General features: G+C 41.6%; 3 protein-coding genes across 9 annotated transcripts in view; 2 read left to right on the top strand and 1 right to left on the bottom strand.

Annotated features, from left to right (window-relative positions):
• The window catches only part of KLHL29 (kelch like family member 29), a 405,698-nt gene extending 399,014 nt beyond the window's left edge, over nucleotides 1–6,684 (top strand). For all 3 annotated transcript variants that reach the window (XM_061372334.1, XM_061372335.1, XM_061372333.1), the window contains one exon: nucleotides 4,360–6,684. In XM_061372334.1, coding sequence (XP_061228318.1) covers nucleotides 4,360–4,543 — 184 coding nt within the window. In that variant the 3' untranslated portion in view covers nucleotides 4,544–6,684. The remainder of the gene's footprint in view (nucleotides 1–4,359) is intronic.
• The window catches only part of LOC133222549 (uncharacterized), a 146,788-nt gene that overhangs the window by 21,261 nt on the left and 105,181 nt on the right, over nucleotides 1–20,346 (top strand). The window lies entirely within an intron of this gene.
• Nucleotides 15,838–20,346, bottom strand: part of ATAD2B (ATPase family AAA domain containing 2B) — an 82,013-nt gene continuing 77,504 nt past the window's right edge. For all 5 annotated transcript variants that reach the window (XM_061372328.1, XM_061372327.1, XM_061372329.1 and 2 more), the window contains one exon: nucleotides 15,838–19,184. In XM_061372328.1, the coding sequence (XP_061228312.1) occupies nucleotides 19,143–19,184 (42 nt within the window). In that variant the 3' untranslated portion in view covers nucleotides 15,838–19,142. The remainder of the gene's footprint in view (nucleotides 19,185–20,346) is intronic.

Genomic DNA, 20,346 nt, shown 5'->3' with positions numbered 1-20,346 from the left:
TCATCTAGTGTCCCTTTCCCATGGAAGGTTGGACCAGACGATCTCTCAAGGTCCTTCCAACCTGGGGTGTTCTATGATTTTTGATTCAATGATTCACTTTGTTCTTCAAGTCCTTTAATGGCTAGCTGTCACCTGTTTGCTCAGGCTGGGGAAGGACTGCAAAGTGGATAAGCAGAGAAGAGATTTAAAGGGTGTTTAGGTTACACAGCCACTGCAGCCATGGACAGCCAGGTCTCCACCAGCCCTTGGTACATCTCAGCCTCGTTGGGATTTCCTTAGGAGTGTGATTCACAGCTTCACGAAGGTCAGCAGATGGCCTGTATTAGCAGTGGCAGCGCTGGGGAATATCACAGTGCTCTGACACTGCTCATGGTTTGGGCAATGAAGGATGCCCCCAGCACCTCTGGTGAATCAGACACAGTGCTGTAGGTGAAGCCTCTCTAGTAAGGGGTGTAGAGCAGGAAACAGGGTTGCTAGCATGCCGGGTAATCATGGCAAGATGCTGAACCATGTTTCCCTGGAAGGTGTGGATGGAGTGACCTCCCTCCTGATGCCAGTTATCTTCACCCTGGGCATGCTGCTGGGGAGATGGAGGTCGTCCTTAGCTGGGGAGGTTGCTGCTCCCAAAGCTGCTGGAGGGTTTGCATCCCCACAGCAAGCCTCTGTGGCGTGGAGCTTCCTTCCTTCCTTCCCAGGCTCTGACAGCCTGTAATCATTTTATCTCTCAGCATTAATGGCAGCAAGCAATAAACTTGCATCCTAATTATTGTAATTATTTCTTTCTTTGTACCTCAGCCTTGGTAACGATGTTTTTACAGCTGATGTGATGGAAGGGAGGGGAGAAAAGAAATATTGTCACAGTAATGAAGAAAGAGCTATGAGCATACTCCTTTCCAATCACTTTCCTCAAGGTTTTAAATCCCACTTGAGTTTCCTATTCTCTAAGGTCCCAGAAATTAGCAGAGATTGCCCTAATACTGCAAAGTATCAGCAATCTAGGACTAAATTTGTAATTGATCTTAAGTACCTACCTGCCAGCATAGCCCCAGGGTGCCTGAGTGACTCCAAAGTCCCCTGCACATGTAAGTACCCACTGCATACTAAAAACTGCCTGTTTCTTGATAGCAGAAGCTCACTGTTTTGTTTAACCTCAGGCATGACTTACAAACTAAGTGTTTTACCATTCTTGTCTGTGGGAATTGCATATGGAGGGGGAGAAGCTGCTGCAACCACCATTTACAATTCACATGGCCTTTCAGAGGGTGAGATTCAGCTTCCATTTCTTCCCCAGAGCATTAACACCATGATGAGAGAGTGGTCCCAGCTACTGGGCAGGAATTTCTTTCTGTGGTGTAGCCCAGATGCTGGAGAACAAGAGCAGCCTTTGCCCACCCGCTGTAACCCCTAATCCAAGAGCATGGGCTGGGGAGGAACCCAGACCCACAGCACTTTGGGAAGCTGTGCTTGGCTGCTGAGCTGCTCTATGGTGGCAGCAGCTCTGGCTCAGAGTAGCTGCTACTAAACGTGGGATAGAAGAGACCTTACTAGAAGAAATGTGGGCAGCTAAGATACTACACAGGAACTTGTAAAGCACCCAGGTCCCTATTTAGAGACCTAACATAAGATGCCCAAGTGGACACCAGGCACTTAAGACCAGACTTCAACTGGGAGCTGGTGGTTGCTCAGCTCCTATTCCCAGGGTCACCTACACAGAAGTCTCTGCACAGCATCCTCCCTCTGTCCTTCCCATTCATCCCATACAGGTCAAAAGCTCCATGCAGAACAGGCTCACCACGTAATGAGCAGGAAGTATCAGACAGGTCCATGTGTAAGTGGTAACAGCAACTAAGGTCCTCTCCTGTGCTGGTGTGAGGTGTTGTCATCTACACTAGCGTGTCCACACCAGTAAATTAAAGCTTTTTAGAGGCCATTCATGGGCCCTGGTCCATGATCATGAACACTAATAGGCTCCAAGCTCCACATTAATATTTCTTTTAACTGCCCGTTATTGACAGTTCTGCAGTCAGACCTTTCTTAGGGTTCTATTCTGTGGTAGGGAGTTTGCTTAGGTTTTCCCACCTCACCCAACAAAACTGCTAAATTAACTGGTGTATGGGTACTGTTTGAATGACTGATCAGCATTAGAGAAGCAAGGCAGCAAAACTGCTCTGTACAGCAGTCCATCTCTGACATTGGATTGTCTTCACCCAGCACATCCCAGACAATACCCAACTCACATAAGCTTCCATCTCCTTCAACTTCACTAAGAAAAACGAGTGAAACACAAACAGCAACTGCTACCCCATGGCCTCATTTCTAGGGTTTCAGCAGCCCCTCGACCACATTGAGGATGTTTCAGCAGATGGGGAGATTGTCGTTTCCCCCTCCTCGTGCTGTATTTTGCAAGCTGTATTTCCCAGCCTGTCTTGCTTTTATTCCGGTGTAGATCTGGGCTTCCCACCCCCAACTTAAGTTAGGATCTTAAATCCTAAACTGTGGCTTAATGTGCACATTTGTCTGATTTACTGGGTTGGCTGGTCCTGCCACCTCTGCTCCCTCCGGGCCGTAACAGACCTGAGCCCTGGCAGGAGTCCTGGCAGGGCAGTGCCTCTCTGCCACTAGCTCTGTCTTTTCAGACATGGGCTTGTTCAGTCTCGGAGCCCTCTTTCAGGATGACGCTCTCTTTACTCAGGTCCTCATTCTTCCCATTTCTCCCTGACGTTTCAAAAATAATTACCAGTGGTTCAGTAAGTTCATTAGCAAGCTCCCTTAGGACCCTGGCTATGTATCATCCAGCCCTGCTGATTTGTGGATAGGCTCTAATCAAGTGTTTCAAGTCTCTCTCTCCTTCCTCCTCCTTTCAGATTAACAGTTATTTTGACAAGATTCTCATTATTTCCTATTTCCTGGCGGTACCCAGGGACTGGGCTTATTTGAGTCCTCACTGTTGTCATTGTGGGTTTATTTTTAACCTCAGGCTCAGCTTCTCCACAAGGGCAACAGAGTTTTGTGTTCTTCAAAAACTCGTGGCTTTGTCAGCTCCACTTTAGTCTCAGTTCATCCTGGGTCTTTCAGCGCTCTCTGTCTTCTGCCTTTATCACTTCTTATTCTTCTTCTTTCCACTGCTCCAAAATTAGCCAGAAGAAATGACAGTGTTACAGCCCTTCCACCTTCTTAGATATAGGCCACCTTCTTTGCTGCAATTAATTTCTTGTCTTCCTTTCCTTATTTTTCTCCCTGCTGAGCCCTGGTGTGTATACACTTTCCAAGTCTCCATTTTCGTTCCCAACACAACCATCCACTGGCTCCTGTTGGAAGTGACTCAACCACCAGAAAAGCCACCGACAACCCCGTCCAGCTTAACAACATCTTTAAATGTGGGGGGCAAACTCAGGTTTATCAGCAGATGGAAAACACAGCTGCCTCACTTTTGGGTTCCCGCTGTGCATGGGGAAGGATCTCAGCGCCTCGTTCTCCATCTCCATTAGCCCAAAGTGAGTGTCATGCCCTGCACACGATTGCTGAAGATGATGGGGTGTAAAGTGGAAGAAGGAAGAAGAGATGAGGCTGAAGGGCAATTTTTCTTCCAAATACCTTCCACAACTCTGCACCTTCCCTCCTATCAGGAGCCTACAGCCCATGGGATTAGCCCAGCCTCATTATCCTTGATTTGCAAGAGATGTCTGAAGTCAAACACTTTCATTTGAAAAAAGCAGTAGGGTTTTTTGTCTTTAGTCACCAACATCCTGCTCCTCTGCAGTCCCTCAGCTGCATGTCCCCAGCCATCAGATCCATCTCCCCGAGGTTGGCTTTCCACTTGACACCACCCTTCCTGCTCATGAAGACAAGGTCAGCAGGAACCCCAGGCTCCCACAGCACAGTGTGGCTATGGAAAGGGCTGAACCAACAGGGCATTTCTTAGAGGGTTTTTTTCCCCTACTTTTCAGCATTCATTGATAATTAGAGAAGTAATTACAGGGTTTATTCCAACCAAGGCATCAGGGACCCTGAACTGCTTGGATTGCTTTTGCATGTGATGGTGTTACAGGGATGCATTGTCCTGCTGCATTTGCTGCAGATCGGTATGTGGGCTGGAGCATCTTACTTGGACTAATTGGCCTCTGTTGTTTAAATTAGAGACAACATTTACCTACCTGGCAGGGGCACAAAAAGCATTAATTTTGGGGGAGAGCAAGGGAGAGGTAAGAGAAGCACTCGCACAGTTTCACGTAGGTAAGAATAAAAAGTGTGTTCATCGTTTACCCCTTGTAATGCAAGCTTGGGTTTGTTTTAAGCCTGAAAAGAGAACTGTTGGGGAAGAAAGCTAACTCAAACTTTGTTTGTTTTTCATTAATGAAGCGCTGTGGTTCTGGATGGAAAAATTTATGCCACTGGTGGGATCGTTAGCAGCGAAGGACCTGCCCTGGGAAACATGGAAGCCTACGACCCTAAAACAAACACGTGGACACTTCTGCCAAATATGCCCTGCCCTGTTTTTCGACACGGCTGCGTAGCAATCAAGAAGTACATCCAGAGCGGCTGATGTTACGCAGGAGTTGGATGGAGAACTGTTTGTACCTGTTGAAAGCAGGAAAGAAGGATACTACTACTTAAGAAACAAAAGCAGCAAAGCCAGCCAGTGAACATACTGCTCTAAAGTCTTGAATAGTGTCTACATTGAATGTAGAAAAATCATCCTCACCTTTTGGTGAACAAGGAGCAGAGAGCTCCGTGCTATGTAAGATAATTGTAACTTAATAATACAAGGGTGTCGCTAGATGTTATAGTGGCACTTGTTCTGGACATCGGCTTTTGGTCAACCCAGGTGCAATAGAATTTCACATATTTTTTAAGCTGGGGAAGAGAAGAAAAAAGAAAATCTGCATTTTACTTTAGAGTTCAAGCTTGATTCTTAAAATAACCATGCAGATTAGTTTTACTATAGGCATCAATCTATTTGAAAGGTCAAAGTGTCCTTATCACTTTGATTCCTACATTTGTTTTTAACAAATACATGCTTTTCAATACCAATGACTGAGAGGAATCTTGTGTGACAGATGGCTTACATTGATGTCAGTCTTCCATCAGATCAAACAAATCTTTCAGTTCTCTAGAGCAGAGCCCGGAGGGGAGGAGAGGTGGGACTGGGGACAAGAATTGGTAATAAATTCTGTTTTAAAAGATGAAAAACAAAACAGGCCTGTTGGGCTGGATGAGTTTCTGCTTTGGGTGATGCTTGTGTGGGCACGTGTGGCCATGCCCACAGGTTGGGGGGGTCTTCTAAACTGCGTCTGCCCGCTTTCAGCTTCTGAGCGAACTTGGCAGTGCTCGATTCCTGTAATGCAAAATGAAAAATGTTTCGATTCCAGAGGCATTCTCCTGATAAACTGCAGATTTGGGATCCCATCTGGAGGTTTGATTGGGAACCCACTAAAACACAGAGGGCAGTGTGGGACGTCAGCATTTTCATCACATGGAGAAGGTGCCTCCTGTTGCAGCTGCGCACTCAGTTTTGACTCTCAACCAAAATTCCTTATGTTGGGATATACGCCACTATCTTTTAGGTAAAGTCTGAGGAGTATTTTATTTTACTTTTCGAGTTTCCCCATAGGTGTGGAAACCTTTTGCTTCTCATTTACATATTTTAAACACACAAGTTTAAATCCCATGGTAGAAAAATGCATAGACTTAAGCCCAGCATAAGAGACTTAAAATGATTACTATGTAGAGTTGTAAGTATATGCACAGCACAGGGGTTATATTTTTATATATATTAAAATATTGTCTATCCAGAGAGCATTGTGATGTGGAAATTCTTTATAAATTTATACATGAAAGGATCAAACAGGAGATGGACCGGGTAACATAGAGGGGGCAGGGAAAAGAAGCTTAAAATTCACAGATAGGAAGTAACCCCTAGCTAAGGATTGTCCAGTTTCTTTCCAAGAGGGAAAAAAGTTGCCATACTTGCCTTTGCAGACTCAAATCCCAAATGCCATGCCAGTTATTCTAGGAGAGTCCTGTACAGGGTGTGGGTGAGATCTTACAGTCAATATCTAGTTGAATTTCATACCAAATAACACTAGCCTTTTTATAGGGAGGGAGGTCTGCCTACAGCTTTGGGGAAATCAATGCAGATGGTTCGCTAATCATCTTATTTTATTAATAATCGTTTATAAAATAAAAAAATAAAGACATTTGTATCTTGCAGTATTTAAAGTGCTCAAATCATCTGAGTCAAGCTATAGGGTGACTCAAGTCTCTCATTTTGACAGTGAGGTTCCAGCCTTTGTTATGCAGTTGTTTTATTTATTCTTTAAAGAAAGAAAAAAGTAATAATAAGCACAACAAAATTATATACTAGTATGTCATTTAAAGTATTTATGTCGAACAGGGTGCAAGTGTGAACCTAAAGATTGGAGCACAAGTTTCTAACTGCCTGGGGCAGGACTAATTTTAGTGTTGGTGTGTGTCTACCTCCAAAGGAGGTGCTACCTGTCAACAAGACCTAAACACATTCAACATTTCCAATTTAGCTTATTTCTTCATTTCTCACACTGGAACAAAACTGGCTATTTCTGTGAATAATATTAAAAACAGGGTTATCTGTAATGGTATTGTATATAGTTTATGTTTACTGTTAAGTTCTTGTTATATTATAATAAATATATTTATAGATCTAGATTCAGCATCCAGATTGGATTAATTCTGTCACGACCGACCAAGAAGCAACACTGCATGAACAGTGACTTCAGGTTTCATCCCAGCCATGGATGAAAGTGTATCCATTCCACCCACCTAGCTTCCCTCGCAAATCCCAAGATTCATTGTTGATACTTAAATGCTCCAAAGAACTTCCATTGTTGAAACTTAAGTAGCTTCCAAAGAACATACTATTCCGGAAGAAGTTCTTGGAAGTGATTCTGTATTTTATTCAGCGAGACTGTTTCTTCTTCATCCATTTTCGCAAACTTACTATTAAGGAAAACAGGCTCAAAGTACTTTAGGAAAGTATCTTGGAAAAAAAAAAAAAAGCACCGATAAACAGCTTTGTTGTTGATGATGTTTTTGTTTCACATGAAGGTTAGGATTTGTACTGTGCTGCTGCTGCAGTGTCTGAAAGATAAAAGCTACTTCTGCCCTATGGTCAGAATTCCTTCATATCTGGAGTGGGAGTTCTGTATCTCACTGGATACATCTTTCAGAGAGCACTTAAGTGCAGCCATTCATGGTTTCTTTGATGTTTCATTAGGGTGCCATCTGGTAGTTGTAAAACTGGATACGGAACAAAGATGTGCCAAATATAACTAGTCTCAAATACCACCGCAGTGGAACATTTCAGCTGGATCTTAGGAGGCAGAATCTGCTCTGCACATTAACAGGAAGAATCTAACATCTATTGAAATTGTCTCATGCTCTTACAGAGTACATCTGTGCAAGTATTTAAGAGCATGAAGCACAGTCTTTAACCAGCTTCGTGGCTCAAGTTGCACAGCCAGTGAAGGTTACCAGAAGCCTTGCGATTCACTTGTCACACAGCCCTGCTGCAACAATGCACACCGGGTGGAATGAGTTGCCAGCCTTTTCATCAGTACTCTGCAAAGATCCTTACTCAGCACTAGTCACTAATACTTAGTAGGACAAACAAGATGCAGGCTATTTGCTTTACTTGTCTGTGGAAATCATTTTAGTTTCCCTCTGGGAAGCTGCTGAGCACTTTTGCCAAATGAATTGTGTGCACCTCTGAAAGCTTTAAGAAATTCAAGGACAGGCTAGCTCAGCCTGGCTGTGATAAACACTCTTTGTTCACTGGCTTCACTCTGCCCTGGCTTACCTGGGAAGGAGGTCGATCTCCAAATGGGGCTGCTGGCTGCGTTCAGGTAATCAGCCACCCCTGTCAATTTACACAATTATCCACCTTTCTCCCCTTATTTCATCTAGTGGCAAACACACTGTTCTAATAAAGCCTCAGCAACCTTGTCTTTTAATGAGCTGCAGCTCAGTGTTAAGGCTGAGCTTAGCGCAGTGCAACTGGAGCAAGCAAATTAGAGAGTTCATTACATTTCAACTTGCCCTTGGCAGAGTCTGGATGAACTGAACACAAGCATGAGCACCCACCTTCTGCAGCTGCAGGGATACAGGGATTAGCTGGAAGAGGAGCTGCAGCCTGAGCTTCTGCCCGACTTCACGAGCACCATTGTGTTTAACAGGCAGAGACAGCAGAGGCCCAGACTGCTTCCAGTACTTACCCTCGCACCTGGCTTCTCACGAGGAACTTCCCGAGAGAACTGGAACTAATCCCAAAGCTTTTCTGTGCTGTCTCACATGCAACAACAAGGCCTCAGAACCATCCTGCCACCCCATCACCAACCAAAACAGGTAACTTACTATGTATCATTCATCATTCATTCATGGCTTGACCATGAACGAAGATTTGAGAAGGGCTTTACCCACGCTTACTACAAGCATGCTGATGACTGAGAAGGCCAATGTGAGATAGGCAATTCCGACTGCAAAAAGCACAGCAAAAGGTCTCCTTGGGTGGTACAGGTGGTGCACGATTCTTTCTGTGTTGTCTTTTCTCCTCGAGACTAGTTCTGCGTGAGTTCTCAAAGGAGTCAACGGCATTATGTATGGTGTGTCTCCAAGTCTTCCGATTGGAGGCCAAGGTGGACCACTGATGGTAGTCAACATGGCCAAGGCTAAGGTATTGTTTCAGGGAGTCCTTATATCTCTTCTTTGGGGCACCTCTCTTGCGGCTACCGGTGGCAAGTTCACCGTAAAACACGATCTTGGGGAGGCGGTGATCCTTCATCCTAGAGATGTGCCCTGCCCAGCGCAGCTGCAATTTCAGCAATATGGCCTCGATACTGGTGACCCCTGCCTATTCAAGCTTACTATATATAATGGGAGATAAACCTCCATAACAGTGCATGGCAGGTTGCAGCCAGTGCCAGGTCTCTAGGAAGACAGTGACTGTATCCACTTTGACGTTCTTACAACTTGGCATGCTAATACAAGGTTTTTAATTTGGATGAGGCCCTGAAGCTCACCCCTTAATGCTTTCTTTCCCATTTCAAGTTGGCTAAACACAGGTTTTGGTTGAGGTTGAGGCACCAGCACCTACAGGAAGGCAGCAGTAGGTTCCCATCACGAGTATTCTGGGTCAATAACTTCAGACTGCAGAAAAGTCCAGAAAGAAAACATTCTGGAGGGAAGCAGATGGACGTGTCTCAGGCACAGTGTTCCCATCACTTGTTACATTAAGCTGGACAGCAATACCAGAACGGAAACACTGCTTTTCCTCCGAAAAGCCCATCTGTTTGAGGCATGATTAAACACTCACTGAGATCAGAATTCATGAAAGCAGGAGCTGCCATTGCAGGCTCCTTAGCTGAACTGTGCAAGCCTGACAGGCACAGCAGCACCGTCTCCAGCTGCTGGAGACTGAAACAAAAAGGAAGGTGGCAAACTACCTTAAAAACCAACTCTCCCTTTGCTAGTCACCCGTGGGTTTCCTTTTGATAACACACTGCTTTTCATAATTCCTGTTTAGCTAGCAGATTTCTTTAAAAGTAACAAATTCCACTTTATCTGACCAAATTCTGCTTCATTTGGTAAGAGCTTTACACGCAATTACATGTTTTGGCTCTGTTACTACCTGGGGGAAGGAAGCTCCAGTGCTGTCATCAAGCCAAATGTGACTCTGAGTTATTTATTAGTGGTGTGTACACAATGAAGGTTTGAAGGGCTGCCTGCTGGGTTTAATTTTATCATCTGTTATTTTGACCAGCATTCTCTTTTCTTTTGGAGCTCATCTCCTAAGATTCATGCTGGCACCAGTACCCAAGCCTTTCACGACATGTCCAGAGAACAGCACTGTTAACCCAGGGGTTTTTAATAGTTTGACAGGCAACATCAGCATGTAGCTTGTAAGCAAATTAATACAGAAGTAGGAATTGTGATGACAGCTGGGGCTGAGCTGAAGATTGCTACAAGTCATGCCTAGCACCACAGGCGATGCACACACTTCCTCCAGCATCGTGACTATCGGTGACCATTTCTCACGTTTTTGTGGCTAAAGATCAGGCACCTAACAGAGGTCACCAGTGACTTTCCTACATGAGCTTCAGCTTCCCACCTCATTAAAGAAAAAAATGATTACAATAATCACTCCTAGAGGTAGAAAGGAACTAGTTCCTGCCCACATACCAGGAACTTAAAGCAGTCCCTAATTTGTAATGCAATGTCCTTGTGCTGGTGGACAGCATCAGAGTAAGGATCAGTGAGCTGAACAGCAAAGGTGACACACCAAACACTTTAAGAGTATAATGAGCATTATGCTCTACCAGAAGCACTGTCCCTCCACTCAGGTAAAAATAATCAGATCTTGCAAAGCAAGCATAAATTTCCAAGCATGCTGGAATTTCTGTAGCCACTCCATTTCCATTAAAAGCGAGTATCTTCTAGTAAGTCCATTACTTTCATGTCCAATGAACGCAGTGCTCCATTACTTGTTGATATCGAGTTCAATTTTACCTGCTTCATTATGCTCAGCTTTTCTGCAAGCTGCCTGTTCATGTACTGGAACATAAAAATTCCACAAACAGTTTCCAGGGAAAATGAAGAGTGGAAATGTGGCAGGGAGTGCTTGGGAATGGCTCACATTTCTGTTTCCTATTCAGCAAGAAGTATGCATTCCCTATGGGGATTAAGACAGGCAGAGGACATAGTACCTGGAGATGATATTAGACTTTCCCTAGTGAATAAGGGTTTCAAACTCAGGAGGTAACCTAACATCAACACTTCCAGAAAGCCCAGAAGGCTCTGCCTTGCTGACACTCATTTTTAATAACATGGGGGTATTTCCGAGAGAAAGCTGATAATGTGACAGTTATCAAAAGGGCAAGTGAAATGACTGGGTAATTACAGGGCATTCACCTGACATCAATCCCAAATGAAAATGGAAAGATGATATCTAACTAAACTGATCATGAATCAAAGAGATAAGAATAAATACAATGATTTGCTAGAAAATCATCTGTATCACACAAAGCTGATCTCATTCTCTGACAGGATTACACATTTGATTGATAAAGTAATAGATTTTCAACAGCATGTGACAAAATACTTCAACTTTCTCACTCTGCAGTATTCAGACAGCAAACATTAAATGCTACAAATAGGCAGGTTAATTGAGGACTATCTAATCTGAGTAATTCTCAATTCAGTATTATCAGGATATTTCTAATGGAGAAATCCTCTTCTTCCAAAGTTCTTGAAGGAAAATGTTGACATTACTCACTAGTCACAGACTGGTGGAAACACGGAGTAGCAGAGCAAAACACAAGGAGGACCACATAAGTCATATGTATAGTGCTGGCTTGGACCACTAAACAAAACTTCTTCCATAAAGCTAAGCAGGACCTCAGAGAGCTGGGAATGCAGAAGGCCAACATTCAGGATGGAGAATAGCACCATGAAAAGGTGTAAGTCCGAGAAGAGTCAAGCAACAAGCTTTCCCAGCCCAATTTCTTGGCATAAAAGGACTAAATTGATCTTTGAATGTGTAAAAATGGGAAGAGTGAGTAGGAATCAGTGATATTTAGCTCTGTATATGGCACTGGTGGGACCAATGCTGGAATGGCCCATCAATTTCCTCCGAGAACAAATGTTTTAGAAGATGTCGAAAATTGACCTACTGCAGAAAAGAGCCACAAAACTGAGTTAAAGGCTGGAGGAAAAATGCAGTGAAAGCCATAAAAGGTTCATTCTGCGCAGGAAAAGATGACTGAGAGGCTACTGGATCATAGTGCATTAGTAACTTTGTGGGAAGGAAAAAAAAATCTGTGTATGAAGCGTTTTGAACATAGAAGACAAGAAGCGGTGCCTGGAGTAGAAGCCAGACCAAAACAAATGAGGAATAAGGCACGTGTTTCTACTCATGAGCTTAACCACTTAAGGAAAAGCTCAGAGAGGAGGGCAGATGTACAAACTCTGCAGATCAAGTCAAGATGCCTTTATTGAAAAGCCTGTTGAGCCATACAGAAGCTAATCTCACATGCGCAGGGTCATCCAAGTCATACATGTCACAGCATCAGATTCAACAGCCAGTGTTTTCTGCTGACATTATTCTCAGTGAATAAAACCCGAATTTTTGTGACAAATTGCTACGCATTTAAATCATCATTAGGTGTCAGCTCATTTCCATTTCCAAAATTTATTCTCATGTACTGAAAAGATTAGTACTGCAAAATTTATGCTCAGCTTGTGCTTCTGTGCCTGTGCTCTGCATCTTGTGAAAATGAAGCTTTTTATGAAAAAACAACCTTTCTGCCTTCTAGCCATGCTTTACATTTTAGAGCTAGACTCCTAAGCACTCTGACCCCGTTATAAGGGCTAGATGTTAATTTTAAACCAGTTACATCTCCATGCTTCATGAAAATGTAGTCTTACATGTTTTTCCAATACTTCAAATGTCTACACAAAACAGTCATTTCATAGAATCACAGAATGGTTTGGGTTGGAAAGGACCTTAAAGCTCACCTGGTTCCAGCCTTCCTGCCGTGGGCAGGGAAACCTTCCACTAGACCAGGTTGCTCAAAGCCCCATCCAACCTGGCCTGATGTTAACAGCCACATACATGTGATGGTTCACATTACATTTCCTTTACGTCACTAAACCTTCTGTAATGTCACAGAGAATGCAGCGGGCATAGCTACAAAACCAAGTTCAGAATTACGTTCATTAGGAACCTAAAGCAGAACAGCAATTTCTCCTTCCATGTCTCCAAACTCAGGAATCGCTGTTCTTCCAGGTAGCTCCCACAGGCACAGGGGATTCTACAAGATGTATTGAAGTCTGCAAGACAATGCAATCTTTACAATAGAACTAGAGCTGGGATTCTGGAGGTGACAAACAGTGCCTTAGCTAAAACACTTATTTTCCTTCTACAGCAGAAAGACTCAATTTCTCAGCAAATTGATGTAGTCCAAATTTAATGTATTTTCTAGGATTAGTTCATCTTCTATATTTTGGTCTCATCTATACCTCCTTTACTGAATAAATAACTTCAAAGGGAGACCTTTTGAAACTTCCCCAAGTCGTTCCTTCCTCACAATCTAAAGTTCCAAGGCTAATAGGTCACCTTCTACAGACTCCTATTTCCATTTAGAAACAGTCAAACATCTCTGCTTCATAGAACAATTAAAACTTTACACTGATGCAAAGGGGTTTTCATCACAATGCCATTCATCTCAGGACGACAAGCGATGCAAGCATTCCAGCAGCCATCCAGTCTCAGGGAGCTGCACATTTCTCACATGTACTCTGCCAAATTCCTGACTGCTGGAAGACACAAGTAGAACAAGACATGGCGAGAAGTCCACCACAGCAGAACCAGCTTGACTTCTGCAGTACACCAATAGATCCCAACTGATGTCCCAGTGGTGATACCCCAAATGCAGAGGATGAACAACTTCCTCTGCTGTCAACCTGCCCCACTCTTGTAGTTGAATGTGAGGAGCCTTCCAAGACAGCTTAACTCCAGACTACCTTTTGCAACTAAAAGCAGCTTTATTCCAGATCAGCATCCACGTACCAGTAAACCTTAGAGGCCTGGGTTTACACTAACATTCCACTAAAAGTGGTAAAACTATTCTAAATTTTAGCTTGTAATATTTTTGAAGGAAAAAGGATTTTCCCTCCTATTAAAGTAAGGCTCAACACAGTGTAAGTCAGATGCATGCCTGAAATAAATCTAATTAAGTAGTAGTCACAGCCATTTTCTGGCAGTTGGCTCAGCTGAAAGAGACTCCCTGTGCAAATGTTCACACTGTAAAAAACCCACATACCTAGAAACGGGATGGGGCTGAATTAATTAGTGTTAAAGTTTATAATCACTCATTTTTACATAATAGTTACATGACCACAAGTGATGCATAAAAGGGAGAGAAAAAAAAATAAATGAAGTGTTTGGCTTCATTAATCAGTTCCTAAGTTCACTGGCTTAGTTTGCAGAATTTATTCACATGCAGTGCTAGCTTAAAACCCCATATATTACAAGTCCAAATCCTATCCAAGTTACACAACAATGGGATCTCATTTTTATTTATTTTAATAAATTATCTGAGGAGCTTAAAGGAGGAAACACAGGATCTGCAGCACTGCAAATTTAAGGAAATATGGGAAATAGCATTTCGAAGCTACATTCAAGGGAGAAACCAACAGCAGAAGGAAGCAGTTTTAATCACGGAACACTTGACAAATATGAGTGTAACACAGGCTTATACTAAGGCTTTATTAGCAACACACAATGGCACCCAACTATTCCTCATTAATTCCTGCTTTTGAAGCACCACTCAAAGTTCACTGAGTAATTTGCACAAATAAAGCAGTTTCATCCCTTATGACTGATTATTTTTACAGTCACTGTCAGAAATCAGACCTGGAACATACCCTATGTTCCTCATTCACATAGTGCAAACTCCTTGGACGGTGTCAAACCATGGTGCTGGTATCTGCAAGGCCATTCAGATACAAACACCATATCTAACCATACTGATACAAATTAGTCCCGGCTGTCATGGATCAACTTCACTCTTATATTTACATAGTAATTTACATAATAGTATATTTAATATCTAATTGTGCTTTCAAATCTGCATATAAAAGTGGAATCAGAGTCATGAATTAAGTTACTACCACCTTCTTCCTCAAATAGCCTTTTGTCCAGGAGCCTCACAGTACACAGAAAGGAAAAGAGGAAAATGAGCAGGTCTGTTTTATGTTCTGTACCTCAAGACGGGCTGTAACAGATCTTTAGTACAGCTTCTCATACTCTGTTCCACATTATATATAAATCACATGCAGTTTGTTAGCTCTGGATAAATTGCTAATGAGTAAGATGTCAGTTGATTCTTCACTTCCATAATCTCTAGCAACTTCTTACTCTCCTATGCACCCTCCTATTTGGGGGAGGAAGGAGAACTAAAGGAATTTCTAGAAATATTAGAAGCTCATCATTAAAAATCAAAACCTGTCAGAAAGTAGAACCACTTTGATGAACAGCAAGGAAAGAGAATGCTTCCTTAAAACACCTCTAATGAGAAACTCTACTATTAGTTGGATGCTGAAGTACTATAAGCAGTCCTGGGTGTGCCTGGGTTTAGCAGTAGCAGTCATTTTTCTCCTTCTTGGTAGCTGGTTCAGTGCTGTATTTTGACTTCCAGCCTGGGAACAGAGCTGATAGCACCGATGTTTTTAGTTGTTGCTCAGTAATGTTTACTCTGACCAAGGACTTTCCAAGACTCATGCTCTGCCACGGAGGAGGGGAAGCCAGAAAGAAGCAGAAAGAGGACACCTGACCAAACTAGCCAAAGAGGTATTCCGTACCACAGCACATCATGCCCAGGATGTGAACTGGGGACAGTTACCCAGAAGGCCTAGATCACTGCTCGGGTCATGCTGTGTATCGGTCAGTGGGTGGTGAGCTGTTATATTCTCTTCCCTTGTTATTTCCCTTATCATTATTATTACTGGTGGCAGCAGTAGTGATTTTTGTTATACCTTAGCTACTGGACTGTTCTTATCTCAACCCGTGGGAGTTACATTCTTTCGATTCTCAACCCCATCCCTCTGGGGGATGAAAGGAAAGAAAGAGGGAGGAAAGGGGTATGAGTGAATGAGTTGGCTGGCTGGGTTTAAACCACAACAGCTCTTTTTGGTGCCCAATGTGGGGCACATCTGGACCTTGAAATCATGAAGGCCTGGTAAGAGAAAGACTGATACTAGATAGGAGGCAGGATTTCTTTTAAACATTTCTGAAGAAGCCAAAGCTGTGTTTTCTTGTCATCTTTATTCAAGTATTTCACAGCAGTTATATTACAAATTACAGTAAAATGTTCAAAATTTCCAGAAGTTCAAAAAAATTAAATAACTTACTTCAAACTAACGTAAAATGAAGTCAAAATGCAAAACATCAATTTAAACACAGTTCTGAATAAACTATAGAATCCAAAATATACCATAGCTGATGAAGGAAGTCTACTTAATCCACAAAGTAGACACACGTTAATGAAACCAAACAGGACTCCCCAATGTCTAAATAACCCAATGTACAAGATACAAAAGATGCAAGTACAAGCCCAAATTCAAGCTTATGTTGTGATTACAAAATAAAGACAAAATAAATGACTATCAGCTGCAGGACATGCCTTCAGGTAAAGGTAAAACCAGAGCTGACCCATCAAAGTAATGGAAAAATAAAACCAACAAACCAAAAAAAAAGGAAGACAAGATTTTACAAAAAACAGTAATCCTATAAATACATTGGCATATGAGAAAATCAAGTAACAATACAGAGGACACAAAACAGAACAAAAAAATTAATCACAGGTGAGATTCAAGCTTGCAAATACAATTAACTCCATAGCCATCAACTTCACCCAAGAGCAACTCTATTATCTCCAAGACAGCCCAGTCAGCCCCCCCAGAGAAGCCTCCTTCCTTCTGGCTGGCCACATTTCACTGACCCCAGTACAAGGACTCACACAGGAGTTTATTTGCAATTTTCACAACAAGAAACAAGGAAGAAAGGTCAATTTGTACAAACTCTTGCCAGTGCTATGTGGCAACAAAAATTAAAAACATACAAAGAGTAAACAAGTTTAGACCACATGGATAGATTAACAGCTGTTTTAACTCTATAACCACCAGACATCTGTAAAGGAAAACAAGAACTGAAGTGTGGCTATTTGGGCTAAGAAGGCGAGCATATCATTTTAGGTAAGCTGTCCACTAGAACATCTGATATCAGCTACTTTTCTCTAAAACAACATGGCAGCTCTTCCATTAGTAAAGTTGCCTCTTTACAATTTTTTCCCAATCAACAACTGACAGTAAAAATTTTCCTTTAGAAACCTGACCTTTTAGAACCATTTTAAATGTCAGGCATTAGCCTTAAACTTGCTTTTCACACCCACTGGTGACAAAAATTTTCAACGTTTTAAATTCATATAAATTTATCATCTTAAAAACGTGTGTGGTTTTATCTTCCACAAGTGCTGCTGTTACTTGAACAAAAACTTCTCTGAGTAAGTGAAACTGGAATAAATATTTTTAAAAAATTCTGCAGCAAGAACCTGAGACTTGCAAAAACCCCTTTTATCAGAAACTTGCTACAAAAAATCTGCTACATTTTTATTTAATCAAATCTTAAAGTTTGTAACAATTCCCATCAAAATACAAAATGCTGTTAATGTACCAGACACAAAAATATCTCAAACAGGTATGATGCTAATAAATACTAAATGAAACATGGAAAAAAATCCCATAATCAAATCTGAGATCAAAGAATCTCATTTAAAATGTGTTTTCTGTTTGTTTTTGTTGTTTTTAATCGCACTTTCCCAACTAAAAAATACAGTGTTTCTGCATGGGTTGCATTTAGAAGGTGTAACTAGATGTACATGAATGCTTAAAACCTTTCTCTGCCATTAGCTAGAAAGACAAACAGTGGCATTCTGGAGAGAAAAAGATCTAAGAATTATGTTTAACCAGAATGGACAAAGCACTTTGGATTACTGCAGTAGCCCAAGGCCCATGTTTTGTTTCTCTGCAGTGCTATACTAATATTAGCCGTAGAGGTGGAGACAAATACCTTAGCTTCAGCTTGCAAATGGGAGTCCTCCATAAACACTGTTGGTAACTAAAATACAAAAAGCTGAGGTAGCTCAGTATCTCTGCAGTAGTCTGTTTTGTCTAAAACTAATCACACTGTGTTGCATATTTCCGGAAAGACACTTCCGCAGCTACGTAAGGGACAGTCACAATGAATGGTTAACAATGGCAACACCAGCCAACTTCTCTAAAACACTTTCCACACAGGTTTGAAATAAATCAGCCCAGGTAATGTTTTAATACTGAGCTTGTCATAAAACTTGTTTTTCTTGAAACTGCCTAGACTGTTCTCTCCAGTTGCCAGAAGAGAGGGGTTTTGAATGACACAATTCAGACCCAGACAATTCAGAGAACTTTGGTCCGAAGATCTATTCAAAAGGCTGTCCTCCAAACCTCCAACATTAACAATGCTTTGCATGGACCAAGTTGTGAAGCCTAGTTTAAGTTTATATTTTCACGTGAGCTTGGGCTCCAGGACATTGACCAACTACAGTGTCTTCTTACCTGCACTTCAGTCCAAGCTATATTACAAACATGGAACTTCAAAAAGAAACCTACCAGTATTACACTTGTTTTTCTTAAAAGAACTCAAAATGGAAAACAGGGGGATGGTGGGAAAATGCTTAATTTTTAGCAACAGAGAAGGATTTCACTGTGTAACTTGTTTCTAGAACAAATATATACCAAGGAAAAAAGGAATTTCACCGTTTTGGTAAAGTATGTGGCTTTTTCAGTGTGTCATAGTTTAGTTCTGTAGAGCAAGACAGGCATTATAGAACCATAATACTGGTTGCCATCCAATGAAGAGAATACAAATCATCCTTTTGGAGATCTTCATTCTGAAGACAGCTTTCTAACATTGCCACTTGCTATAATCCAAACTAATTGATCAGCCTTATCTTTCTCAATTGACTAAAAGGCACATTAAAGGCAGTTCTAGAGAGCCTCATCTTCAAATTACTGTACATCCAGTTACTCAAGATTCCTACCAGAATGAATCATTGCCTTCTTTAGAACAGATTTTTTTTGTCCATTCCCCAGAGAAGAGAAAAACTGGAAAAAAAAAATAAGAAAGGTTGCCTGTTTAAAAATATTCAACTTAGATCTGCTCTTTCCACTCCTCTTGTTATGTGTTGGTCTCCACTTTGCCTGAAGTTTCCCCAAAGATAATGCATGAACAAGAGCAGAAATGAAAACAGTTTCTTTAGCACCAAAAATCTCCAAGCTGTGGCATTGTATTCTTTATTTATATCAGATACAATTATATGAAGTTCTGTTTGGTTCTTGTAGGCTGGTTGGTTTCAGGTACCTGAGACAATAGCACCAAATTCAACAAAAAGAAAAAGAGAGAGCACTTAAGACCAAGGCTCTGCACATACTTGGTGCAAATGGAAACTGAATGGCTCAGAGGACTGCTCTCCCATGAGCAGTTTGAGAGGATAAACCCACCCATCTTGTTGAGTTCACAGGAATGTTTCAAACACATGAACTGTTCTTTCCATCTCCTGCAAGAGACACAGGGCATCAATTATACATAAGTATACAGAGAAGGAAATAAAGTTACATTACATAATCATATTTACTGGGCTATTTTTTTAAATATCTGAAAAAATAATTAATAGGAAAATAGAAATTTCTGTTTATTAGCTGCTGTCTGCTAGCAAAACATGCTAAAAGAGGAAACTAATTAAAGAAGTACTAATGCAGAAAAGCACTCCACTATGACAGTCCATAAGAAAATCAAAGTGTATTAGGGTCACTTATATAATTAACATACTCAATATGTATTCAGGAAGCACTGCAATAGCACACTGCATGAATCCAAGTCTTCCTGCACACTTACACTATTGGTGACTCTGCTCTACACATAGCTGCACAGTTTGGAAAATCGAAGTAAAGATCAGTCTCTGCACACCCCTGCTGGATAAATGTCTTTTTAATCTACCTAACATTTGGCACAGACTTTCAACATATTTTTAGGTGGCAAGATGGTGAGAGGAATAGCACGAAAATGGCTTGAAAAGCATTCTGCAGTAACTCTACGATATCCCATGCTAAAGCATTTCCAGGTTTTGCTGTAAAATATTCATGGAGAAAAATATTTAGTGTTCAGTAATCCAACTGGAAACTAGCAATTGTTGTCCTTTTCTCAACAGGGTTGGTTATTAGTTGAATCAGCAAGCTGATCCAAACCTCTCTACAGCTAGAACAATGATGTTGGAGGGAATGCACATCCAGAGTTATGATCAGCCTATGCCAGTGGTGACATGATCAATTTACTGTTGATGCAGACAGGAGGCCTGGGCATCCTAGAGGAAAAGGATGACAGCAAAGCATACAACTGGCTTAAATTACACTGCGTTGGACTTACGAAGTTAGTTTGCAAACTTTTAAGGTCTTGTATAAAAGTTACAATCAGCTAACTGCATGAAGAAGAGGTATGTCATTTTGGGGGGTCTAGTTACACAACTGCAAGTAAAAGCAAATGCAGCAATGCTGGCTCAGTGTGCCTATAAGTACTCACTTCACGTCCACTGTTATTCATATCACAAATGTGGTAACTGCTTCTACTCCGCTTTTACTCTGCTAACATGTGCTTCTCCATGCTGCTGTATTCTCTCCTCTTTTTCCTTCCTTCTTATAGGTTAAATTCCTAATCCTTTTCTG

The sequence above is a fragment of the Neopsephotus bourkii genome, unplaced genomic scaffold (assembly GCF_033783945.1).
Source record: "Neopsephotus bourkii isolate Nb327-2 ecotype Australia unplaced genomic scaffold, CSIRO-AGI_Nbou_v1 NB_1600, whole genome shotgun sequence".
In the NCBI taxonomy this organism is placed as follows: Eukaryota; Metazoa; Chordata; class Aves; order Psittaciformes; family Psittacidae; genus Neopsephotus; species Neopsephotus bourkii.
This window is presented reverse-complemented; position numbering and strand designations above follow the sequence as displayed.